Below are 27,230 nucleotides of genomic sequence, written 5' to 3'. Positions count from 1 at the left end.
GAGTGTCCAAGGGCCCTTTGTTTGATGGCATCTCTGTTTACAGAGTTTACTCTTTAATCTCAACCTGTTTCCTCCTCCTCCTCCCGCGGCTCCTCGGCACTCCTGTGCGCGGCGGCGGAGCGCCCAGGCGCAGCCCGGCAGCAGGGCGCGGCGGCGGGCGCGGGCTCCCCCGTCCTCTTCCCCCAGCGGCCGGTGCGAGGATGTCCCGGAGACCCCGGCACAGGTAACCCGCTGTCTGCGGGCGGCGGACCGCCGGCCGCGCTCCGCGCCTGTCAGAAGGGGCGCGGGACGGGAGAGAGGGAAGGTGGCAGCAGGACACCGGCTCGCCCGGCGGACGGGCGGGCAGCCCCCCCGTCCTCCGTGCACCTGGTCTACTCCGCCCCCGATGCCGAGGCGTCCCCCTGCTCCGGAGGCACCGGGGGAGCGGCAGCCCAGCGGGACGCGCGGCAGAGCCGCCGGTGCCGGGGTGCTCGGGCCCCGCGCTGCACGCCTGCGGGGAGCCGGCGCTCGCCGCCCGCAGGACCCAGCGCGGAGTCCGACGGAGCTGCGTGCCCCGCAGCCGCAAGGCGGGACAATGTCTGGCGGGCTCGGCGGCGGCAGGTAGCGCATCCCGTCCCATTCATTCATTCATTCCCGGCAGGGTGAGGCGGCAGGTGGGCGGCGGGTGCGGGGACTCGGTTCGCTCCCTCGACTTTTTCCTTTATTCCTGCGACCCTTTTTCCCTTGGAAGCGCGGCTCTCGCCTGCGGGGCTTAGCTTTTTCCCGGCACACGCCACTCCGCACATGCCGTAGCGCGGCAGCGCGGGCGGAGGGCTGCGGGTCCGACGGAGCGCTCGGCCACAGCTGTCACTCGTGCCCGCCCGCCTGCCGCGCACCCAGGCCCGGGCGATCGCTGCCACCCCGCGCCGGGGGCCGGGGGCGGCGGTGACCCGGCGGCGGCGGGCTGGACGTGACGGGGCGGCAGCGCCGCGTGGCCGTGTCCGTGCCGCCGCTGCCGGGCGGGCGCACAGAGCGGGGTTGTTGTCTAATTAGCTGGGGACGGCGGGTCGGACACGTGGAGGCTTTTTTCTCTTTCTTTTTGCAGCCCGGCATCCTCCCCTCCTCCCCTCCCCTCTGGCTGGCTGTGACAGGGGAGAAGGTCGCAGCCCTGCTTGTCGCTTCCCGCGCGCCAGCCCCGTCCGGTGGGACTGGGGGCTTGGTGGGTCCTTCCTAAGGAAGAGGGGCTTGCGGTGCGGGAGGAGGCGGTGAGCCGCTGGGCGAGTGCCGGGCTGTACTTTCAGTGTCAGAGCGGGGCTAGGGCTTGCGGTGAATCACCCGGCCCGTCTCTCCCGAAAGAGGACAGCCACCGCTGCCTCGCGGGCGCCTCCCGCAGGGACACGTCCGCCGCTCGGGGCTGGGAGGCCGGGGCGGCGCGGTGCGGTGTCCGCCTGATCCACGGGCGCGGCGCGGAGCTGCGCCGGTGGGGCCGCCCCGGCTGGAGCGGGCTCTGCCCCACGGGGCTGCTGCCCGAATTCCTTCATTCACGGTAACAGCAGCGAGTCATTTCCTCTACGCCTCCTCTTACTTTTTTTTTTTTTTTACCTCTCCCTTTTTATTTTTTTCCGTTCTTTTCCCCGTGTATCTTTGCACAAGCCGGTTGCCTCGGCGAACAGCCCAGCGCTGATGGGCGTCCGGGAGACTCCCTCTGTTCCGGCCGGGGGGAGCGCCGCGCCATGCCGTGCCGAGCTGTGCCGCCCGGGGGGAAGCTTCGGGGCTGCGGCCGGAGGTGCAAAATAAAGTTTTAGAGCACCGCTGAGGGCCCGGTTGACTCAAGAAACTACCGAGCGTCCCGGAATCCTAGGGCTCTTTTCTCCTGCTGGAGAACGCAGGTAGTACAGTGGAGTGTGCTCGGCTCTGCGGTGCCAGCGAGGCCCCAGTCATTTAAATAACCCGGTTACAGAACTGGCCCCGCACTGAAGCCCTTTAACGTGTTGGCCGCTGATGCGCTGGTCGCTGCAGAGCGGCGTTTCCTTGCGCTGCCCGGCCCGCACCCCGCGCAGGAAGCGCCGCCAATGGATGCGTACCTGCTGGTTGCCGTCTACGGAAAACTCGTTTTCAAAATGATACTTGGAAACTGCGCCACAAAACTTCCTTTGGCATATGGGCAGTGGCGCAGCTGTCTCTGTGTGTCACTGAGAAAAGTGAATCCACTTTGAGCGGCGGCTGGGGAAGCAGCCGCGCTCCTGGCAGCTGGAGCGTGGGAGCTTTTGCTCAAGCACGGGAGGCTCCAGCTGCCAACGAGGGGTGCGTGCGGAGTGGGAGCTTCAATCGGGGCTTACCCCCAGTGGTTATGGCGTCTAGGGAATAGGGAGTGAACCGTGGGGCTGCAGGACTACAGCACGGTGGGCGCGAGTTGAGGGTCGCAGCGATGGGCTGGGTGGGTGAGTCAGGGGCCACCCAGCAAAGTCTGCGGGAAGACCTTGCACATCACAGCAGGCTGTGGAAAACTTCTTACATGTAGCATGTAAGCATGTTCTTTCATGGCCCATGACACAGGCCAGAAAATAGGGTGGAAGATGTAAGGTGCGATTAGCCCAGTACTTTTAAAGAATGTATGTTCAGCAGCTTGTGTTGTGGAGGTGTTTGCAGCTTGTCTAACAGTCCCTGTGCTTCACTGCAACTTAATTTAATCTCCTGAAAACAGGTTAACAGCGTAAGCAACGCTTGTTAATTTTATTACAAAATAACTTTATTTTAATGTCTTAGTCATACTTTAACATACCACAGCATGACATACCATCAGATGCATCACAGTTTTTAATCTTGCAGCATGACATTGACTCCTTTCTAACACTCATGGCTAGCATCTCTTAGCTAAAGTACCAGAACTGCTGCTTATACCTTAAAAGTCAGAATACTGTCTTCCAGAAAGGCCCCTCTTGTTGCAAAACACTCTCTTTTAGATTTAGTTAGCTAGGTAGAACAAGTACTGTTTTTGAAAAGAGAATGGAGTCCTTTTTACCCACAGATAGCCTCTGGGGAAATCCCTTAGTCATGAATTAGGTGAGCAGAGTATTTCAAAAACAGTATGAGGGATTTAGAAATAGATTAGAGATAATAAAGTTAAGAGAAATTGAGAGTACAGAAGGGTTCAGTCATTCATTTGTTACTTGCAGGATATTAAACAAACTTATCCCCAGTCCTTATCTGTCCAAACCCATAAATGCAGGGCATATTTTATATCAGAGCTTATTGTATGTTAATGCTGCCATTTACTGTCTTTACTTAATTTCAAAAACTTGTGCCATAAACATTTTCTCAAACAAGGTTATTGTTTAGCTTTTTGTTTTGCTACAAAGTCTGTTTTGTTATGGAACAATATATCTGCTGTATTAAACATACAAAATCACTAATATTTTTCAGAATGTATGGCACGAGTTAAAGATCTTAAACATTCACTCATGTACTGGACACAGCCTCTAGTTGTCTTTATTGTCCCAAACATTGTATTTTAATTTGAAACCTTCATTGGTTGAAAGTTTGCCAAATGTGTAATTCACCACTGATCTAACATTAGGAGCAGGTCTAAACATGCACAGTAATACGAAGGTTGCCAGCCCTTTGCTTGTATCTGTGGATACCAAAAACAGCAGAACCAGTTCAGAATACTAGAACAACAGAATGCAGAACAAAATCTTGTTGTGCAAGTTTTAAAACTTTTATCTGTGTAACCTTTGCAAGGATTGGGGGAAGGGGGGGTGTTGAGTTTTGTAATTAAGTAGCTCGAGTCCTCATGTTCCACTCTCTCATTGTGTTTCCTTTTGCAGTATATATAGTAGTGATGATGATGAAGAAGATGTTGAGGTGTATGATCACGATTATGATGGTCTGCTTCCTAAGACTGGAAAACGTCACTTAGGAAAAACCAGGTGGACCCGTGAAGAGGTAAATCCAAGTTCATTCATCTCCTGCATGTTGAAAGATAAGAAAGAGCATGGATCATATTCTTCTCCTAGTTGCTTCATGTTCTTCACCATATTGCTAATCTGCAGATTTACTTCAGTGACAGTCCCATATCTGAGGACAACTTTTTTGACCCACTAGCTACATTCAGTGTTTTATTTAACTTTGAGCATAGTTCTTACCTTTTCAGTAAAATGTATAAACACAATTTTTAAGTTTCCACCAAGCTCTGTGTTACAGCATGTGATGTGTGAATCTCTGTGTAATCCCTGAGGAGCAGATTCCGAATCACCTGTAGCAGTGCCTCATTGTTACTGCTTGCCTCTGTCCGTTTGAAACTACTGCTATATGAGAACCAACCTGTGTTCAGTGTCCCACAGCAGCAAACAGCTGTAGCAGAAACTGCTGCAGTCCTTCTGTACCATTGGAATTTTGCACTTTAATTGCAGCATTATGATTCCAAGCAGAAGTAAATTAAAAGCTGGATGAGAGAAATCCAGCAGTACCAAAACCGAGCATTCAAGATGTATTTTGCTTTTCAAGGTCAGAATGTGTTTTAGTCGTGATACCCTTGTGCTGACTTTCTGGGAAAATTGTGGTATCAAACTTCTTTGCCAGGTGGATATCCTTTGGCCATTTAACTGGTTTGAGTTTGTTGTGAAATAAATTAATACAGTTCTTGAGTTATGTTTTGAGTTTGTCTTCTCTAACAATGTGTATTGATATAAAAACAGTGGCAGGTCACCTCTTGCAAGCCTTTTATTTATTTATTTTAAATCATATTCTGCCCTTACAAAGGTGGATGTGGTTATGATGTGGCCAGGGAGAAAAGGATGGCCATGAAGTCCAATGGCCATTGTCCTGTCAGATGAACTGGGAGCATACTGGGAGATGCTAACTGAGGAAGGAGAGAGCTACTCTTCTCTTCTTATCTCTTGGGGCATTTCTGGTTTGTTTTACACTATCTCTATCTTTCCCAGTACATAAGATTGGATTCTTCTGTCTTTAGGGTCTATATTTCTGGCCTTATCACTAAAAAGATTGGGCCAAATTTTTTTGCTATTTGCAAGTATGCAAAACGCCCTCACAGAGAACAGGAGCAAAAAGGAGCTGTTAGTTCTGTTGTGCATTTATTGTAGGTGGGTAGGCCGTGAGCAAATCTCTGAAGCTCCAATTACTTGTAAGACATATAAACCTTAGGGCATGATTTTCAGAGGTCCCCAGGTAGCTGAGTGCCCGAGTGTTACTGAATTTCAAGGTTATTCTGATGCTTGGCATCTAAACACCCATGCCCTCCTGTAAATCCAGTCCAATAATAACAGTTACAGTGCTTTGATGAGTAAAATGGGAATGTATATTGTGAGTCAAAGAACTGCACAGAAGTCAGTCTTTCTCCTACAGCACATTAAAAACCTACCAAAATCCAAAGGAGTAGAAAAATTTTCTGCTTTAGGCAATTAAAAGCGTGAGAAGTCTACAGACCACCCTCCCTTACACTGAGAAAGCAGAAATAGATGCATAAGAAGCTAGAAGAACAAATTTAAAAAAAAAATCATTTGGATTATAAGAGACTGCAATATTAATTATATCTGGGGGGGTTTTCAATGATCCAGGATGAGAAATTGAAGAAGCTTGTGGAGCAGAATGGGACAGAAGACTGGAAAGTCATTGCTAATTTCCTTCCTGTAAGTGGATATTGGTTTCTGTCTCCAGGCCTAGTAGCAACTTTTCTTCAAGAGGTTTCCTTGATAAAGGGGAAGGGGAGTGGTTGCTTTATAGTTACATTTTCAGGGGAGATATAAAACCTCCACAAATGGAGACCATAGAAATTTAGTTAGATTAGTGTGGAAACCCTTACATTTATTTTTCCTTTCACTTCTCAGAAAGGGTTGGAAAAAATCAAACAAGCAAAAGTGGGGGATGGTGGGGACTTGCACAGTAGATGGTCAATGTGACAATGAAACAAAATGTCTCAGCACAGTGGAAAAAAATAACTTTGATGAATTGTAGGTATGATTTTGATGATAATTGCTTTGTGAACACTTTGGCTGTTGCTGAAATACTGCATGTGAAAGCATGCCAGCTATTGTGCAGATGGGGAAGATAAAGTCTGTGTAGTTTTGGTGATGGAGTCCTCAGTGCAGAAGTGATGAAAACCTTATCTATTCTGTGAGCAAATTGATAGTTGAGCACCTTCTTCTCAGACTTACTGTATGACTCCATGTTGTTTAGTAGTCTTAGGTGGCAGTAAAATCCATCAAAACAAGTGTACATAAATAGGAGCATTCTCACTCTACTTTCATCTTGTCTAAAGAATAATCCACTTTGTGTATTTCACATTTCACTAGAATCGGACAGATGTTCAGTGCCAGCACCGATGGCAGAAGGTACTAAACCCAGAACTTATTAAAGGTCCATGGACTAAAGAGGAGGATCAAAGGGTAATCAGTTTTCCTTTCTCTCTGATTAATGCCTTACTAGCAGATTTTAGGTGTCAGGGCAAAACTCCTGGAATCTTTGGTGGTCTCAACATTATAATGGCCAGAGGCAGACTGTATTTGTGTAGTGTTTTCTAAGTTTGCTATGCAAGTAAATTAATGCTGCTTTACAGCACTGTAATGTAGAATTGCAGTCTAGCAATGCCTTAACTATTACCAGATTTTTCGTTTTGGGTAAAAATATGAATGGGAAGTGGGGAACCTTAATTGCTTTTAGCTTTACTGTGGCAGTTATGAGAACTGTTGTTGAAAATACTGCTTCACCAAAGAAAAAAATTTCATTGATTCATTGTGCATCATTAAATACAGGCAGTTTTTATGTCCTTCTTTGAAGGTAATAGAGCTCGTGCAGAAATATGGTCCAAAGCGCTGGTCTGTCATTGCTAAGCATTTGAAGGGAAGGATTGGAAAACAGTGCAGGGAGAGGTGGCACAACCATTTGAATCCAGAAGTGAAGAAAACCTCCTGGACAGAAGAGGAAGATAGAATTATTTACCAGGCACACAAGAGGCTGGGAAACAGATGGGCAGAGATTGCAAAGTTGCTGCCTGGACGGTAATGACATATACCTTTAGCTCTTAAAAAAGGAAAAAGCTGCAGGTCTGAGCAGTCTGTTTTGGTCGCCTCAGGCTGCACTGTATAAATCAAAAAATTTTGGAATCAGAACCTGGGAAGCCAGTGACACCAATGTGCGTTTTTCTCAGTGGGGAATTTCACTGTTTGGTCAGTACATGGAACAGTATGCTATTTTTATAGGCTTTTAATGTTTGCCACAGGTAAAAAACCCAGTAACTAGAGCAAGTCCATAAGAGTTTCCTAAATGTTTGTGCAGTCTTATTTGTGCCTGTGGTGACTGTCAAAATTTAAATTGATTTAACAGGGAAGGGTCAGACTCTGCAAGTGGAACACAATTTACATTCAGCCAAGGGTATGCCTTCAATATGAAATCCAGTTTGTTTATTCAAAATTAATTAAGATTCTTCAACTTTTATAATTGCTCCTGAATCATCCAGATGATTTTGGCCTGTTAAAAATCCATGTGTAAAACAGGAGAAACTTTTTACTCAAACTGTGGTCCTGGAAATATTTATCTCACTGGAAGCTTTTGCAGTGTCTTATTTGCTGTGATTAAAAGTGATTCAAAGTGTGGGCAAGCAAGTAATGTAAGCAAGGGAGAGGTTTCCCTTCCTACTTTTCTTTCTGCTATTTGGTAAAACGTCTTCAAGATCTAAATATAAGGGCTAGGATCATGACAGCCTTTTAAGCGGTCATTGTCTGTGGTCTTACCTTCTAGAAGATAACAAGAAAGGAATTACCCCTTGGAAATATTTTAGTAGCTTCCACACATCACAGATACTGCTTTGAATGATACTGTGCAGTGGTGATGTTTTTTCCAATAGCAGAGCTGTTTTTAAGCATACCCTTAAAATCTCACAAACTTGATAAGTTTTCTTTTTCTGCCTCATGTATGTGAGGATTTGAATCTCAGTTTTTGTGCATCTAAGAAAAATCCCAACAGTTTTGTTTGCTGAGTTTTTGTGTACAGCATGATGTTGTCGTCGTCTAGGTGACCAGCTGGAAAGTTGCTTGGAAGTTAGTCTATTCATGGCTGTTCTCCACAGTCTTTCTTTCCAGCAATGAGACACAATAAGATTCCTCTGAATTATTAAGATATAGGAAGATGATGTTGGCATTCCTATAGGATAGCCTCAAAGGGATGTTAGCCTTTGTTGTCACCTCACTTTGTGGGAATAAGGTGAAGCTGAAGTTAGTAATTTCTTCCAATTTGAGGATCTAAGCCGTGAGAGATTGCTTTAAAAAGTACACAAACAACCGTAGCCCATTTTTCTTTTTCCCTAACTTTTATACTGAGCATCTTTCCTGAGAAGTTGGGAGTAGCATTTGTAATGGTGGGGGAAGGAGGAAGGTCAGAGAAGAGCTCAGGGTTTAAACAGAAATGCCAGCAGCAGTTCCCTGCCTCTTGACCTGTCTGAACTGGAAATGCTCATTTTTGAAGCTCCTTGAACATCTGTATTTCTGTTGCAGAACTGATAATGCTATCAAGAACCACTGGAACTCCACCATGCGCCGAAAGGTTGAGCAGGAGGGCTACCTGCAGGAGTCCTCCAAAGCCTGTCACTCCTCAGCAGCTGCTGGCTTTCAGAAGAACAACCACTTGATGGCCTTTGCTCACAACCCATCGCCACCTGCCCAGCTGCCGGTGGCCAGCCAGCCCCCGCTGAGCAGTGACTACCCCTACTACCACATCTCTGAGCCACAGAACGTAAGTGCCTGAAAATGTGAGTGTGGTGGGGGTGCTCGTTTTGCCTTGTTGAATAGATGGGTGCAGTTTAGCCATGCCTGGTTTCAGGAAGCATGAAGGACTTTCTTTGTCTTGGTGGGCTTGGATGTGTTTGAGGATTTCTTTGACTTTTGCTTCATTCAGTGGTGAAAATATGTACATTTCAAACTGGTGGCATTCAGGTGGTGGAACCGGGTACAGCGGGTTTAATGCCTTGGGAGCAGTTAACATATTTCTTAGAGTTATGAATATTAAATTTCTTGAATATCAGTTGAATCTCATTAATTCTGTGTTCCATGTCAAAATCTCCCACGTTCTCTTTAGTAATATTCTGTTTGTGGGTTGCCTGTCGGAACCAAGTAAACAAGTATTGGTTTTAATCAGATTTCTTTTCTATTAATGATTAATAATGAAACGGGCTTCTGCTTCAGACAGTTGCATTGTGGAGTTTTAGATGATAATAAATTGCATCTTTTGCTTTTTCACTTCAATTTAGAAAATCCTTACAAATGTGTCTATAATTATTAATCTTTTCTCATTCAGGAAGGGTAAATATTTCATATGTGAATTTTTTTTCTTCCTCTAATGCTCACTGTCATATTCCTAAAAACCTGATTACTTTTCTTGTAAACATTTTTAGTTTTTTTGCTATTTCATCTCCAAAGACTACAAATATTAAGTACCTAAAACCAAAGTATGTTTAACACAAATTCACAATGCAAGCAGATATATGATGGAAATAATCACTTTTTGCTTTTTGGCCTAGGTTCCTGGTCAGATCCCATATCCAGTAGCACTGCATGTAAATATTGTCAATGTACCTCAGCCAGCTGCTGCAGCTATCCAGGTAGATAACTTGAACCTCATTTCAAGAGTCAATTTCTTAAATATTTGATAAACTAAAATGCAGACGACATCGTACATTAAGAAAACATTATAATGTATTAAGTGTGGTGAAAAGAGAAAATGGGGAAGATGGGGGAGTTCTAACATGGCTAATAATTGCTCCTTCTGAAGTGGATTTAAAATGCAGTAGTTGACATCTGGTGTGATGGCTTTCGCTTTCTCCATTTCAAATGTCTATACTGAAATTCAGCAGGGACTTTGGTAGTGGAAAACACAATTGACATTTGTTTCATCTTTGAATCTAATTTGGCTGTTATAACCACAGGTCGGCAAACCATGAGCATTTTAGTTGCTACGTCCTATCAGACCTTTATCTTTTCTTTTCCCTTAACTCTTAATTTCAGAGACACTATAATGATGAAGACCCTGAGAAAGAAAAGCGAATAAAGGAATTAGAGTTGCTACTAATGTCGACTGAGAATGAACTGAAAGGGCAGCAGGCATTACCAGTAAGATTGTCACTGTGTGCTTGGATGGAGGGATAGCAGCCTTACCCCAGTGCTTGTCTTTTTAACTTTTTACTCCCCCTCTGCCTTCAGTACTAATCAAGGCTCTATATTTCCGTTTTAAAAGGATGAAACATAGCACATACATAATCTGTATCCCCTTTGTAAATTCTTCTATTGAAAAAAATCCAAAATATTTGTAGGTATCTTACTTCGCAAAGTGGGAGCAGGATTGGGCTCTGTAACGTGATGTAATATTGGAAACATGATGATTGTACAAAAAGTAAAAATCCTACAGATCTTTAATCAATAACGGGATCTGTGTTTCTGAAAGTGTGCCATGGTTCATGTGATGAAAATACAGTGCCTGTGCATTAGATTTTTCTTCTCTATTGTATTCTTTCCTTCAGCTGTGTTTATACACTTTGTAAGCTTCAGACTTGGTGCATGTTTGAGAGTTTGTTTTACTCCTCCAAATAATGTTAGACTCTTCATAACTGCATGTGTGGAGCAAGTGCTGGCTATTACTGAATTCTCATACTTCGTGGTATATGCCATTGGATGTTAATGTGTGAAAACCCTTATGTAACTACTTAACACCATCACCAAAGCCAAGAATACCAAAATCATTTTTGAAGATAGGTGATAGCCAGCAGATTTTGTTTTGGTTTGGTTTTTTTTTTTTGGGTAATATTTAAATTAATAGTTGAAGAACTGCATGCATGATACGTTAGTTTGGCCACTTTTTAACTTTAGTTAATGTTTTGCAATTTCTTCTGTTGCATGATCACACTGGAAAGAAACTTCTGTTAATTTGTTCTTCTGCTTTCCTAACCACGTTGATTTGACAGCCTCTTCATTGCATTGGTGTAAGCTGTAGCATTAGACAGGGATAGCAGAAGAAAAGGAGATCAGCAGACAAAAGCAACTCTAACTCTAAAACCTTTTAGCCTTCTACAGTGCTGAGCGCTCAGTAGGGAAATCCTGCCGTTTCTTGCTTCTGACAGAAAAGGACTTTGCAGACACTTTTTGAGCACTTGGAGTAACAAACTATGAATTGATTATGTGTTAGTAATGACATAGCCTATAATTCTGGAAGTAAGTTATGAGGTAACTTTGGGATAACAAATACAATGCCAGTGTTACTTAAAACAAGATCTTGCACTGATGAAAGGAAACATCTTGACAATTGTTTCATAGGCATAAGCTTTTAGATGATGCAACTACTTTTATCTTTCCTCCAGTGGCATCTGACACCTTGTGCAATTTCATTGCTAAGTTCCTTCTGCCTTTCCCCCCTCCCTTTTCTTTTTTTTTTTTTTTTTATTCTTCCTTTAGACACAGAACCACACATCAAACTACCCCGGCTGGCACAGCACCACAATTGCTGACAGTACCAGGACCAGTGGTGACAGTGCACCTGTTTCCTGTTTGGGGGAACACCACCACTGTACTCCATCTCCACCAGTGGATCACGGTTGCTTACCTGAGGAAAGTGCATCCCCCGCACGGTGCATGATTGTTCACCAGAGCAACATCCTGGATAATGTTAAGAACCTCTTAGAATTTGCAGAAACACTCCAGTTAATAGACTCCGTAAGTAGACTTGCCGCCTCAAGTGGATTTGTGCGTGGTCAAGGAGTAAGGGGTGAGGAGCTGGGATTGTCCTAAATGTGCTTGTTTTTTTCCCCGAGTAACTTTGAGTTGCTCCAGGATCTGAAGCTTATCTTCTGACATAACAAAATGCAGCTGCTCGTAAATGAAGCCCTCAAGCATGGATGCATATGCTTTTTGTGGGTGTCTCCCTTTCCTGCTATGTCTTGGAATGGGAGTGTGAGTTTTGGCAAGCTGCACAGTAGGAGCTTGAAGCAACCTCTCAACATTAAGTCTCCTTAAAATAAAATCAGAGACACAGTGAAAGATTTTAAGTAATGAAATTATATTTATTGATATTTGAAGTGACACATGCCATAGGTTTATGTGTGACTGCTCATGTACCTGCATAATTTTTTAGAATTTTTTGTTGTAGCTTCAATAGCTGCTTCTCAAAAGTTTAAGGAGCTTGCCCTGGCACATGTGATGGACTGTAAAAACACATTTGAATGTCAAGTATCTGACTGACATTGACATGAACCTGTTCCCATTGCAGTCTCTGGGATGCTACATGTAAAGAAGTAGCACACTGAATTATGTTTTCTGGTGACAATCTCCTTCAGAAGCAGAGGTGTCTGCTTCATACGGCATCATGTCCTTTTCAGCACATCCAGAGCAGCATTGCATGTTAGGAGGAGGCCAGTCTTGGTCTACAGCACACTTTTTTTTTGTAGTAAAAGGCACCATCATCATACCAAGCAGAAAACACTGGGCAAGTAAATAGTAAAGACATAATTCGTTAGGGACTCAGTTGCCAGCAACGCTACTAGGATGTCAGACAGTTTGATAAGATCAAAGCATGTATTCAAAACACAAATTGTGTTCCCAGTGTTGCTGCTCCCATGAACAGGGTCAGGCTGAATTGAACTGGGAAAGACTTTGTTGTTGTTGTTGGTTACAGGCATATCCTAGTGCTGTATTTTCATGAGGTGGCACTATACACTGTCTTATAGCTCCGTGCCTCCCACGTTGTTTCAGGATCCTTCATCATGGGGTGATCTCAGCAGTTTTGAATTCTTTGAAGACACAGACACTCCGGCTAGCAGAGCTCCCTCAGGCACAGTCGCGCAGCTTCAGCAAAGAGGGGCCGGTGCTTGTAGACCTCAAGGACACCCCACCACAAATTTGAGCAAAGTCATGTCGAGTCAGGGCTCTCTTGGCTCACCAAAGACCTTATCTGCCTCACAGGGCAGTGCAGCTCCGTGGGTCCTTCTTCGCAAAAGGAGAGGGCACTGCAGCCCCTTAGCCAGTGGCCACGGTAGCACCTTGGTCCTAGCTGACGTCAGCAGCTCAACTCCTCCTAAGCGCTCCCCTGTCAAAAGCCTGCCCTTCTCTCCCTCGCAGGTAGATCAAGACTTCTGCACAGATGTTACTAATTCTCAAAAGTCACCCCAGTATTAACAATTTAGAAACTAATCCTTTGGAACAAATGACTAATTACCGTTGTGCTTGTTGATTTCACTCCGTGTTTGAATCTTCTCACTGCTCCTAGCCTTCACCACTGAGTTTAGTTAATCAGCAAGCTAACTGTTGGTTCATGTCTTTTAAATTCATCTGTGGGGCTTGGTTTTTTGTGTTTTGGTTTTTTGCCTCTTTGGATCTTTTTTGTAGGGGAGTGTGACTCCTTGCTTTACTCTTGCTGCTAACTCCAACTACTAGCATTTAACATTTCTGATAATTTTTGATACTTTCCATCTCTGTCCACTTACGGTATGATTCATTGACCTAGAAAACCCCAAACTGCATTTAAATAGCATTCAGGTTGTGAGACAAACTGACAACAACCAGAAAATTCAAATCACAGTCGCCATCCTCTGCCCAGGCCGTGAGAGTTGGAGTGGAATAGGAATGAGGAGGAAATGGCTTGTTAAAATGGCCTGGCGTGCATTTTCATATTTCTGATGATGGTTGCTTTGTTTCACAGCTGTAGCACTATTTAAAAGTGTTTTGGATTTTTTGTTTGTCTGTGTTGTTTTGCTTTAGTCTTCGATATCAAAGAAACACTATGTCATGAAGGATAGTAAAAGATTTCATGTAACGATTTCCCACTGTATTTCCCGTTACCTATTAGGTATTTTAATCATATGTCATTTATCCAGTGAAAGCCAGATTTTCTTACATGCCACATTTTTATAAAGTGACAGATTGAATCTAGAAGGTAATACATGGAATTGTTGTCAGAATAAAGGATACCACTATGCTCACAGATTTGTAGACGCTAGAAACAGAAACAATATTTTAAGTTACTAGGTAGAACACATGCAAGAGCAATTTTCTCCAAACAAATAGTGCTGCCTCCTTTTCAGTCAGCTGTTTCCATTCCAAAGCATTCCATGTACCTGTCACAGGTGGCAGTTTTCATTTTATGCTCTGAGATGAAGCACTTTCTTTTGAGAGAGATGATAGGAAATTTATTTTCCTGTCATAAACACTTTATTTACTGCCCTAAAAGCCCCTAGATGCCCCATATAAATCTTTGTGGAATTTAACCCCATTTCCTGTGGGTTTGTTTCTGAAACATCCCTTGCTCATTTTCACCCAGTTTCTTGGGCACATTGCTCTTAATTAAAGTTTATTTGGAGAAAATCCAAATCAGGCTCTGAAAGTGGTGGAAAGTGTTTCTCATTGGAACAGAGTGTCGTTTGCTTTAGACTTTACGTTGCTAGCTTCCTGAGCCAAACCATTGAGTATTTTTTCACAATGTAGTTAGGTACCCCACATACCCCTGACTTGCATCATCGGGTCAGAAGAGCGACTTATGTCAGTCAGAAGAAAACAATTTATTTTTCTTCTGTTAAATAATGTCAGCTTAAGAGGTCAACCATGTAATCTGGATGTTCCTGTTAATTTTTTCTTTCCACACCTGCAGTTCTTAAACACCTCATCCAGTCACGAAAACTTGAACCTGGACAACCCTGCACTTACCTCCACGCCGGTATGTGGCCATAAGATGGCAGTTACCGCCCCGTTCCACAGGGACCAGACTTTCAAAGCTCAGAAGGAAAACCACATGTAAGTCTGTTGTCTTGTTGAACTCAGTGAGGGTCCATTCCTTCAGGTTTGCATGCAGCCTAAGTGCCGGCTCAGCGTGTGCGTCAGGCTGTAAGAGGGTAGGTTTACAGTAGACACAAGGAAAGAATTCTTCACTGAGAGGGTGGTGAGACACTGAAACAGGTTGGCCAGAGAAGTTTTGAATGGCCTACCCATGGGTGAAGCCCTGGGGAACCTGGTCTTATGGAAGGTGTGCCTGCCTGTGGCAGGTTGGTTGGAACTAGATGATCTTTAAGGACTGTTCCAAACTAAACCATTCTATGATTCTATGCTTCCTGTGAAGTTGTTTGCACACACATTCAGCTTTTTCTTAGTTGGGAGTAAAACTTCCACTTTGACTATGGAGGTAGGTTATTAATACAGAAAACCATGCATGTAGGCTCACCAATTTTTAAAGTCAAGTCATTACACCTTATCACAGTCAAATAGATGTTCTGCTGTGAAAGCAAAATGGATTATAGAATTGCAGGGAAATATTTTCCAAAGTCTTACAACAATACTGCCTGTATGCACATATTTCTGTAAAGAGGTAGTATTTCCAAGCATCTTCCTTTAAAGTTCCTCTACTTCTTTTTAAAGTTTCAGGACTCCAGCAATCAAGAGGTCGATATTAGAAAGCTCTCCAAGAACACCCACTCCATTCAAAAACGCACTTGCAGCTCAGGAAATCAAATACGGTCCTTTGAAGATGCTGGTAAGAAGGAAACAATGATAAAAGTTGCTTTGATATTAGTGCAGAGGGATGTTCTGGGACTTGGATATAACGTTTCTTTCTTTCAGCCTCAAACTCCAACTCATCTTGTAGAAGATCTGCAGGATGTTATCAAGCAGGAGTCGGAGGAATCTGCAATAGTGGCTGGGCTACATGAAAGTGGACCCCCTTTGCTGAAGAAAATCAAACAAGAGGTAAATCTCAAACTTACCTGAGGCAATTTAATTCAGAACTCTTTGCTGAGAAACTTATACCAATGGCTTTTCTGTTAAATAGCTGTGTCTGTTTTTCTTTCATGTGAGCCCCAAGATCTTAGTGTCGGTTCCATATAGTATACTAGGCATGTCTAATTCATCTCCCATTGATTTCCATAGAAGTCTTTCTCCTGTTTTCAGCAGGGGTTTGCTTGGGCCGTTCTAATGCAGTTTTCGTTTGAAACTTAAAAAGAAAAGAAAAATTAGACATGAATTTGGATTGAATCTTTCAAATATTGGTGAAAAGTATAGAAGAACCCCATGGGGACCAAGCTCCATGGAGTGACTTAGAAACCTGAACATTTGAGGACATTGCATTATATTACTTTGTCACTAAAGTTCTAAAAATACATATATTCTCAATCCTTTCTGGGGGATTAAACTCCTGAATACTGGCAGAACACTGAGTGCAAGTATTCAAAGTTTTATTAGATGGGGATTTTTTGAGAACCTTGAACTTTTTTCCTCTGCAAAGAGCAAGGCTGCTTTAAAAGATATTACTGTAAACATGCATTATGCACCTCTGTGAAATATATTTGTTCAATTTATTAAGCAACTGACAGAGATCTCCTGGTCAGTTATGTGCTGGTTGAATCATGTCTTTTCTGCTTTCAGGTGGAATCTCCAACAGATAAAGCTGGAAATTTTTTTTGCTCAAATCACTGGGAAGGAGAAAACCTAAACACTCAGCTCTTTCCACCTGGGTCTACTATGGAAGATGTGCCAGTAAGTTCAAGTTTTCACACCATCAAAGGAATTCTTTGTTTTACATCCCTGTTCAGTTCTTAAATGCAAGAGAAAGAATATTTTTTTCTGATTTTCTCCACAAGTAGACTCTTTCCTTATTTCCATGTCATTTTCCTGTACTAAGCATAAAAAGCAAAATGATACTCTTAATTATCACTGTGGTGCCTATGGAAGGTTGCAGAAGTTGCAGTCATTTTGCAGCCCACAGGTTTTGAAGAGCCTACACTAGGAGGATGCCTGCACCTGTGTGTAGAAATGACTAGATCATAGAGTTAAAAACCAGTGAAAAAGAGAGAGAGTCTCTCTTGGTTTTTGCAAAGGAGACCTTGCTTGAGCACAGTTCCCTTTGCATTACCAGGACTCAGGACTATTCAGTGTTACTGTTATTCTTGTACTTGGGATTTTCACTGGATGGAAAACCCTTGCATATGGCAATGCTCCTGCAAAGCCAAGTCCCAGAGACACGAGGCTGAGGTCTGCTCCTCATCTGTGGCTGTGCCCAGTGTAGCAACTTCTGCACTCAAGCTGAGTTTACTTACAATGCATTTGAATTCAAATTGTTCTCATGAGTTGCTGAAAATGTTTTTTTGTTTTCTTCTCCTGTTCAGAATCTTCTTACCAGTTCCATTTTGAAGATGCCTGTGTCTGAAGATGATGATAGTTTTCACAAAACAGTTGCAGTACCTAGAAACAGGCCACTAGCCAGTCCTCTGCAGGTAACTATTCTTTGATAAAAGTATCCTCTGTATATAAAATACATATATACATCCATATATATATATATATATTGCTTTCTCACAGACTGATTTTAAGTTTTGAGTATGGAAGAATGACATATTCAGATGAATGTGGCTGAGGATCTCACTTTGCTTGTGGTTGCAGCAGTGTGAGGAAGCTAAACAGGGCATAGCTCCATGTGTGGGGTACTGTAACTCAGCTGGGTGCAGTGTTAAATCTGTAGGACTGAGAATTAACGTGGACCAGAGGCTTTTTTTTTCTATAGACTTCTTGTAGGCAGCACTGCTGTTTTGGAGATTTGAGTGGTGTGGTGGTGGCCAGAACTTGTGACTGGCCTTGGGGTGAGAGGAGAGACTCTAGCCTAGCACTGCCTGGCTGGCACAGGGGTGGCCAGTATTACCCATCCAGCCCAGCACCAGGATGGCCTTTCCCCAGTGTAGGCTACATGTATAATTGTTACAACACAAGTCAGATGTGAGGCTGGGGTTTATGGTTTATGTGTCTGTGCTTTTGCCAAGTGTTAACAAATATATATTTGCTGTACTTTAAAATACAGCTATTACACAGGGGCTGATCCAAAGCCCACCAAAGTCAGTAGCACCCAGTTTGGCAGCTCTTGTGTACTTCTGGTGGAACCCACAGCAAGTCATTCAGAAAACAAAACATAATTTCTGTACTTCTGAGGTAGATGAGTGAGTGATTTTGTAGCCCTTCTCCACATGGGAGAACTAAAGGAAAGTGTCTCATTCCCCAGGGTGAGTCACTGTCAGGAAGGAAATTGTAACTCCATAGTTCCTAACTTTCAGACGGATCGTCCACATGGCTAATCCTTCCTTTCCTCCCTCTTTCCAGAATTTACATTAGGGCTTATTTACAGTAGGAAGGAATGAATAAAGGCTGGTTTTGATTAAGCACTTCTAGCCAGGCATTAAAAAAGAAGACAGTAGAATTTACATGTCCCCATTTGGTACAGTTTGCCATGGTGTAGGCTTGTATTTTGTGCTGCAGAATCATTTGATGAAAAACAGCTTTGGAGAGCAGGGATTAGGACTCCCTTTGGCATGGGGGTGTCTGTAGGGGTCAAAGGCTCACACTCAGTATTGTTTATCTGCTCTTGCCTCATGAACTGTGTTTCTTGCCTGCACTGTAGTAGACAGCTAAGGGAAGGGTTTGAAGATCATTGCCCCTGGTCTAGGGCAGTATGTAGGGGCTGAATTCAGACCCATCTCATGGCAAAGGAGCCTGGGTCTCCAGCTCTGCAGGGTGTTGCTGGAGCTCCCTGGTGGGTGATTTGGAGGAGGCTGCTGGTCCCCATGAGCTCAGCTCTGCTGCATCCCAGCACCTGTCTGTGACCCCAGCCAAACTCTGAGCTCCTCCATAGGTTTAGGGCAAGATTTTCAGGTAGCTGAGCAGCATTGGCTGTGTGTTGTCCTGTTAGTGGTAGTTGCCTGCACTCTGGCCGTAATAAAAAAGAAGAATCTGAGAGGTCTGTAAAATAGGATCTTTTGATCTTTGGTGTAACACTGTTATGTTTCCTGCTATCTAAAAATAATTTCTTTACAAGCTGCTGTAAACGAAAGGGCTTGTTTAACCTTTTGTCCTCACTCATGCTGATTTTGTTCAGGAAGTTTACATGAGTCAATTTGTGGATCATTCTGGATTCAATTCTTCAGTCCTTGCTGAGGAAAAGCATGTTAAAAGTCAGGTATTCTCATTGTTTGAATAAAGAGGACCTTTTCTTAAGTAGGAACTCAGTTAAAAAGGACTTCCCAACTCCTCTCAGTGTTTAAAGTGTGTTGAACTGAAAGAAAAAGTAGTTGTAAAAAGCCCCAAAATAAATAGTTAGTATGCAGCTTCTTGGTGTACTAGTATGAAGATAAAATTGTTCTCTCTGCTGATGAAACATTGAGCTTTTCAGCTGAAATGTAATCTTACATGAAGAATGAGGCTTGGGGTTTCTGTGATGGTGGCACAGGCAGCTTTTTTGTAATGAAATACAGACTTTTTATAACAATGCAGTATTGTCTGCCAATGGCTGCACTCTGGTTAGGACTTGGTGTCGTGGTTAAAAGTAATGGTAAAGCTGCTTGGCTTCATGTCAGAGGGGAGGAGTTTGGCCCCATGCAGCTCAGAAAGGATGTGTAGTCTGGCTCTGTTTCACACCAGAAACTGCTGCTGCTCTGTCCCTAACACTTCCCCTCTTCCACCCCAGTGTAAATGGACTCGTATGACTAGGACACAGCATGTCTAAAGGGTGCAAAGCCATGGAAAACATTAGCTTTTGTGCTTGTTGTTGACTGGTTGTGTTTTGTACATGACTAGATTTTAGCACGTTGTTGTTCTATGCTTTCTACCCTTCCTGGTTTAGAATTTGGTATCTCAACCCTCATACATGAACACATGCATGGACACAAACAAACACTGGACTAAATCCACTGATCCCATGAAAGCAGACATTAAGCATGAGGGAACTCATGTGGGTGAAATTTAATTGTGTCTGCATATGTTGACGTTGCTGTTAATATTTTGGACCTGATCCAACTGTTGTTACTTAGGCAAATTCTCATTGACTTCAGTCCAAGAAAGAATTACAGCAATCTCTTCACCTTGGGATCTGTGCATGGAGAGGGAAGAGATAAACAAAGACAGCACTAAGCTTAGGGGGTTTTTTGATATGCTTGGTTCTTAAAATTCCAGTTTCTTTTCAATTTGAACTCAGATAAGAGGGAGGCAGTATATTTACCAGCCCACCATTTTCCATTGCTTTAATAATTTGCATTGTATTTACATAAAGATATTTAGCTAGTGATAAACTGATCAAAATCCTTGATTACTTACTGTTTTGCTATTAAATTCCAAAGAAGGCAAGAGTAACAAATGTTCAAACAGATCTCTAAGGATATTTTTTACTGCATTTTGGGTACACGACTGATCATGTGCCATTTAGTAAATAGCAGCTGATGACCATTTCAGATAGCATGACATGATTCACCATCGCTTAGCAGGAGCAGCATGTTGCATCATTTGGCATGTGGGGTCAGCTAGCTCCAAATAATACCACTGGAGTGTGGTGGTGTCAGTTCTGTATAGACCAAAGGGAGAAGAAGCCTTCATAGACCCAAGAAGAGTTTGGGCTTTATCCTCATTCAATCCCCTGTTAAGTCTCTCTAAGACATTGGATGTAAAGGCACTTTTGTGTAGGACCTTTCTGGAAAGGTGTGAGGGTTCAGCCAGTTCTTTCGTCCTACATGACAAATCTCGTGGTTGTGCATTGAATATTGTCTGACTGGCAGGAACAGGAATGTCTCACCAAACCCACATGTTGCCTTGAGGTGGACTTACTCTCCACTGCATGGATCCCAAATATTTCTGCTTTGTATTCCTGGGGTTAGTTAAGACCTGTATTTTTGCACCCTATTTTTGTCACTTAGTTACATATCAGGGAGATTCGGGCCTTACTAGAAACTTTTCCAAAGGTTAAGCTTTTGGGATAACATACTCCAATGCCAAGACAAACAGATGATCTGTACTGAGCATGTGCTTGAATTTTGCCTTGTAAGAGGTTACATAAAAACCTCTCTGTTTCTGGCCCTTCCTGTGTAAAACTTAAATTTTATTTCACATTATGTTCTGTAGCAGTAGCAGTACATAATACAAACTATCCTAACATAGACATTTTAACAGATAGAAAAGTAGGCTAAATCACAGACCTTCCACCTAACCCTGCAGGCTATCAAAAGACACCATGAAATGGAGCCTTTTAAGAAAATAGCACTGCTTTGATATCTTCTTCCCCCAGTAACAAAGGAAACAACACAAGGTAGAAGCCCTGCAAGCTAAAGAGAATGTTCTTCAACCCCTAGCTCCTGTCACTTTCCATTTTTTAACCACAGACTGACACATTTCAGCTCGAATTTCCTGACTTTCAGCGGTTTGTGTAGCCATTTTCTTCAAAGAGTAAGTTTAAAGGATTTTAAAACAGTTACTTGGTTAACCTTTTTTCAAGTGTTTGAGCTGTCATGAAGCTTCATTTTCTCAGTTTAAAAAGTGAAGTGTTTTATTTTCAGCTGTTTGTAAGACAAAATGGCCAGGAAGGCAACATGATCTCTGCAGCAGCAGGCTTTCTCTGTTTTTCCTCCATGGCTTTTTGGGGGAAAGAACGTCTTGAAATCTCATATTCTTCTTTGTTTAATCAACGGAGAGGGGGAAGCACGCTGTGTTTGAGATTTGCACAGCAAAGGTAGCCCCACAGGTTTCCCTTTCTTGTGTTGCCCCTTCCCTCCCCAGTGACTGATGTGTACAGGAAGGAGCTGTGCTTGGCACAGCTGAGGGAGCCAGAGAAGGTTCAAAGTTACAGGTCAGTCATTGCATGTTTTCCTCCCAGGTTGGCAGAATTGCAAACAGATGCCCTGAACTGGGGTGGTCTCTCAGGAAGAAAAGAAGTGACAGCTTAACTATTAGTCATTTGCAGCAATGTATTCTGATCTGTGGAAAAAAAATAAAAGAGTACTTAAGGACAAAACTGGAAAGGGGCTGAATATCCTAGTATGAGTTACAGGTGCTTAGCCTACTTCCATACCTCATCCATTGATCTTACTTGGAAAGCTCATACATCTTGAGCAGGAGTTTTGTCTGACCAAGAACTTCAGGGTTAAGCTCTTAGAAGTGCCATCAAGTAGCTCTTTCTAGCTCTGGTATCATGCTTATAACAGAAGCTGAAAAGTTGGACCATCTTACTCTTTCACATTTAGCAAGCTATTTCTGAGCAACTCGGAAAGCCCCAGCGTTTAGGAAAAGTCTGTCCTGTGCCCCAGAGGAAAGCTACCAAGACAGGTAGAAATAGTGGTCTGTCTTGTCAAATGAGGTAGAAAATTCATTTATGGTCACTTTATTTTTAATTGGTCTTTACTGTCTGGTCTTGATAAGCAGATGGGTTTCTGCCTGTTCTGCATCCTTACAGAATAGAAAGCCATGTTATTCTATGTGATGTCCATTGTATTCTGCTAGGAAATTGTTTTGTTTAGTGCACTGTTCCACTGTTTCAGGAGGGCTGCATTTCTGTTGCAAGCCTTCTTTTTAGTGGCACATTCTGCAGATGATCCATACCATGTAATCTGAGGGAAAACTGGCAAGAAATCCAGCTTTTTGCAGCAGGGAAACATGATAAGAGACCTTCTAATAGTCTGAGCCTTGTAAATATTTTAAATACCAGCACAGCTTGGGTAAATTAGTGGGAATGTTTGTAACACCACTGAGTTTGCTGGAGTTGCTGAAGCTACCTGCCAGCAGAGTGAAAATTTAAAAATGGTCTTCTAACACAGTTCTTCACCCAAGGATTTTTACTACACTTTAATCAGTTTGGGAACTCGGCACTGCAGGACTGCAGCAGTGTTTGGTTTTGGCATTGGCTCCTAACACAAAATGTGTCTTAACACTGGAGTTTTCTTAAGGTATGGAGACAGCACGTGTAAAGGCAGTCCGGGCTACAAGTGCAGAAGGACTAGTTCTGTTAGAAAAGCACCTTTCCACAGTGTTTTCTTCCCTTACTCTGGTCTGTTTTCTCTAGATGGTCCAAGTTTTTATTTAAAGTGCTTTAACTGGATACCCCAGTTACAGCTTTGACAGTTTGTTTACAGTTCACATTTGCCTGAGGGCAGTTGAAGGCATATTAAAGGATAAATAAGGTAGTTTTGTGCTGCCAGGAGAAGGATGTACTGGTAGGATTACTGAGGTTAAAAAAAAAAAAAAAGGGCGAGAGAGAAAAAGAAAAGGGACAGGGAGAATAACATAATGACATAGCTGGAATTGTACTATGGATCTGTAATTTTATCCTATGGGAACTTGTAGTACCATACTTTCTTTTCACCCCCACTCCCTGATTTAACTTAAAGAGAGAAACTGCTGTGGATGGAAGAGTGGATACAGTGGAAGTACTGGCTGAAAAGGTTTAAACTCTTTGAACTGACAGCAAAATTAGGACTAGTCTCCTACTCTGAGGCAATGAAAAATTTTGTATCTGGAAAAAATTTATTGTGGAAATTGCTTTCACTCCCCACTGGCTAGGAATTTAGGTGCCAAAACAAACACCTCACTCTTAGATGGCTGAGTTTAAGCTGGGTAAATCCACTGGATCAATGAAAACATGTCCATCGATTTTGGTGGGGTTTGGGTCAGGCCTTCTGGCTTCTGATTACAAAGATCTTGGGTTTCCAGCCATTGATTTGCAGTTAGACATGTAAATGTGGTCAGGAGGATGCAATGAGCATTCTGCAACAGGAGTGTCCTGGCTGGGTTTTCTGGTGCTGTTCTCCTGTGTGCCTGTAGCCTTCTGCCTGGCTCTTTTCTGTTGATACATTTGCTGAGCACTGCTGTCTGTGGGGCACTGCCACTGTCCTGTGACAGAGCTCTGTCAGTACTTGCTGCAATGTTGATGTGGAAGGAGGCATTGTGGCATCCCCTTTACCCTTTTTACTAAGGGATCCCATAGCTGTGTGTGCTCAGGGCCAGCAAGATGCTCTGCCTGGATTGTAGGACCCAGCACGCCCTGCCAAGGAGGGAAGGAAAACTGCTCCCATCAGGATGACTTCCACACGTGCCTCTGGCACTGCTCTGCAGGGCTGGCAAGGCACAGGCATTGTGCTTTGTTTTGTGTTGGCTGCCCAGAATCATGGCTTCAGACAGAAAATGTTTATTAAAAATACCCACTTAAATGTTATCTGAGTTCCCCAAGGGTAGAATTGAAAACTGTGTTAGTAAATATGATGCATCAGAAAACATACTACTTTGGGTCAAATTCTGCTTTCTTCACTGGAGCAAAGCTGTCACCACCATCAGTGAGGTGCAAAGCTAATCTCTTCTTACAAGTTTGTCACAATAGGGGGAAAAAGTGTAAGTAGTCTAATTTTCTGGGAAAATAATACATAGATGAAAACTTTCCTGTCCCTACGGCAAAGCTGAAGTTGTTTCAGGCAGGCTCAAGTGAGGGGTGGAGCTGGTCCTCCTGTGCTTGCTGTGCCTGCTGCCCAGTGCTCCCCGGGGCAGCCAAGCCCAGTGGGAGGGCAGAGGGTTACTGCCTGCCTGAGCAGCTTCTGCCACGCTGACATCAGGTTAAAGATGAAGACCAGGCTTTCCGTGGAATGAGTGACATGTAGCAGCCTGCTGAGATGTTGGTGATACCAGGATACTGATTTTTTTTTTTTCTACTAAGCACATGTCTGTTAATACAAAGAGCTCAGTGTAGATACTAACAATTAAGTCTAATTTTTGAAATAGGGACACTCCTTGCCTGAAGTTACTAATATTTTTTAGGAATTGACATACTGTGACAAATGGACTTTTCCTTACATGTTTTCATTATTTAATGATGATCATGATCTCTTATTTCTAGACCAGTGCATTGAAGCTTTTGGGGATCACAGGGAAATAATGGTTGGACACATATTTCTGTCCTTGGAAGTGATGGATATTCGGGAACTACCAACTGCTTTTGAGGTGTACAGAACAAATCCAACTTCTGAGTGAAACTGATGGCATTGTACCAGGCATTAATTTGGTTCCTCATGCAAATACCTCTAAAACAGCAGGGGAAAATATGCACAGGTGCCTGAGTCCCACTGAGGATCAATAGGGTGTTGTAGGTTCCCAGCTTGTGTAGGTGCCTTTGAAAAAGTTACCCTGGAAGCTATTTAACCAAAACATAAAAGAAGCTGTGGTGTTTTGCATGTGTGTCTGTGGCACACAGAAAGTGTGTCACACCTGCTTTCTTGCATGTGTCCTAAGCTGAGCCACAGCACAAGGTACACAGCCAGTCCAGGTTGAACTGCTCTAGAAAAGAGGTGCATGGCATGTTTGTTCATTTCTCAGATGCAGCTTTCCCACAAAAACTGCAGAAACTAAATTATTTGAGGCCTGACCTGATTCTCCTTCAGAAAGGGAACTCCTACTGAAGCTCAGCAGTTTTGCTTGCAAAATGGCATCCAGGAGAAGAGGCAGCATTTGGAACTTCTCTACAGAGAAGAGAAAGCCATGTGTTGGGAAGCCCAGCAGAAGTTTGCAGGGGACTAACACACTTGCTTAGTTATTCACTGCGTTTGTCCCTTTTGGACTATAAGCCCTCCAAGGCAGGAACCTCGGTCCCTGTGTTTGTTATTGCTGCCCTGATTAGGGCATGTTATGTGAAATTATCTGTATTTCATAGTTGCCCAGCCTTTTACTATCTGTATGTCTCAGATAACACTGTTTACAGTCAGAAGAGCATTCTGTAAACATTTAGGCCAGAGAATAATTTAAGGATCCTTTTGCAAAGTTTGCAATGAGAAGTTGAACTTAGCAAGTAGAAGTTGGCAGAAAGAGCCATGGGCATGCCAGGACAGTTCTGCTCTTAGCAGATGGTTTGCAGTCCACTAATTATGATTCATCCAGTGTCCTAGAAGTTGGGAAGGCTTTGGACATCTCTTTGGGCAATGTAGTTGTTGTACTGCAAAGATGATCCTTTTTTGAATGCAGTGGAGAACAGAGAAAGGCTTCTCCTGACTTGTCTTTACTGGTGGATCCTGAGCATACACCTCAATATTCAGCAGTACTGGGATCCCCTTGCGGAAGGATAAGCAGAATTGTGTGCATTTTGGAATGCAGAGTATTTGTACAACTAACTACATGATAATAGAGGTTTTATTCAGGTCTTAGAGAATATTTCAGTGTGGAAAGGCTGACACACTGGGTAAGTGAAAGAGTTCAATAGAAAAAAAATTGAAGTGTGCATCCTGGTAAATTCCAGGAGCTTTGAAATTTCATTGCTGTTTATAGCTCAAGGCAATGAGAAATGTCTCACATGTGTAGTGAGTAAATAAATACAGCGCGCACAGCCCTCTGCAGATAGGTTTATCTCAATTTAACATTGTACTAAATGGTGTCTGCAGCCTCCATAAATACCACAAGAAGTGAAATGGCTTACATGATAATTGAAAAGCTGTTTCTGCTGAGAGTCGAGCCTCCCTCCCTTCTCCTTTGCCAGAGGAGCTGAGCTGTTGGGTGGGTGCTGATTGCTGCACACAGGTGAAAGCAGCTTTGAGCACGGGAATCCTTGGCAGCGGTGGTCAGCCTGTCGAGGCTGTCAGGCTCCTTTAGGGAACTCTGGGACAGAGCAGCTGCTTTTCTAGAATGGAGGTTTGGCAGGAATTTGTGCATGGTCATAACACTGAATATTTTAATGGTGGGCTGTAGCCTGTCCATGCTGTTGACTGTGAAGTCTGCCTGTCAAGTGCATTCTCTTTTAGGCCTTCCTAAAGGATTAAAGGCAAGGCTATAGATATGGCCTTATAGAAAAGACGCTGTCTGAAAGAGAAGCAGGAAGGTTTGGATCCTGGCTCTTGTGGTGGCCCCTCTGCAGATCATCGGGTGTGTCTGCCCCTGTGGTGGCTAACTGAGAAGTCAGGGTGACTTTTTTTTGCCTGTTGTGTTGAGATCTCAATTTCTCGGGGACGGGACAACATCCCACTGCCTGGATGGAACTGTTCATGGAACAGTTAATTGTGAGCAGGCCTGGCTTTGGCTGGGCTGTGGATAAATCACTCATTCCACTTAAATCTCTCTCTCTCTTCTAATTTAGCATCTGAACAATGCCTGGGAGTCAGCGTCCTGCGGGAAGATCGAGGATCAGATGGCTCTGACGGATCAGGCCCGCAAATACATGGCCACCTTCCCCACCAGGACTCTGGTGATGTGAAAGGGTCAACACACAGAGAAGCATTATGGTTTTGAGAACACTTCACCTCCACTGGGAAATTCCTGTTCATCTGCATGAGAACTTGTCATGAATGGGAGAAGAGCCTATCTTTGTTGTGGTACAACAGTTGGGAGCAGCACAAAGTGCATTTAGTCACTCAGCATATATATTCTTGTTGGATTTCACCCAACTTAAGAGTTTGTGTTTTTTTTAACGATACTTGCCTAAATTATTAGGTATTGAGTTTGAATCGGTAA

General features: G+C 43.4%; 1 protein-coding gene across 3 annotated transcripts; it reads left to right on the top strand.

Annotated features, from left to right (window-relative positions):
• On the top strand, positions 1-27,230 carry MYB (MYB proto-oncogene, transcription factor). 3 transcript variants are annotated; one of them, XM_069008564.1, is made up of 16 exons: positions 1-223; positions 3,807-3,924; positions 5,556-5,627; positions 6,291-6,383; positions 6,775-6,995; positions 8,487-8,724; positions 9,509-9,589; positions 9,993-10,097; positions 11,433-11,690; positions 12,726-13,091; positions 14,617-14,759; positions 15,378-15,492; positions 15,579-15,704; positions 16,380-16,490; positions 17,120-17,227; positions 26,857-27,230. In XM_069008564.1, exons 1-16 carry the CDS (start codon positions 201-203, stop codon positions 26,971-26,973), a joined length of 2,295 nt encoding a protein of 764 aa, XP_068864665.1. In that variant the 5' UTR covers positions 1-200; the 3' UTR covers positions 26,974-27,230. The 3 variants fall into 3 exon arrangements, with proteins under 3 accessions (XP_068864665.1, XP_068864667.1, XP_068864666.1); XM_069008566.1 differs by lacking the exon at positions 12,726-13,091; XM_069008565.1 differs by lacking the exons at positions 9,993-10,097; positions 12,726-13,091 and having other exon boundaries at positions 128-223.

This window comes from Aphelocoma coerulescens, chromosome 3, assembly GCF_041296385.1.
Source record: "Aphelocoma coerulescens isolate FSJ_1873_10779 chromosome 3, UR_Acoe_1.0, whole genome shotgun sequence".
Lineage (NCBI taxonomy): Eukaryota > Metazoa > Chordata > Aves > Passeriformes > Corvidae > Aphelocoma > Aphelocoma coerulescens.
This window is presented reverse-complemented; position numbering and strand designations above follow the sequence as displayed.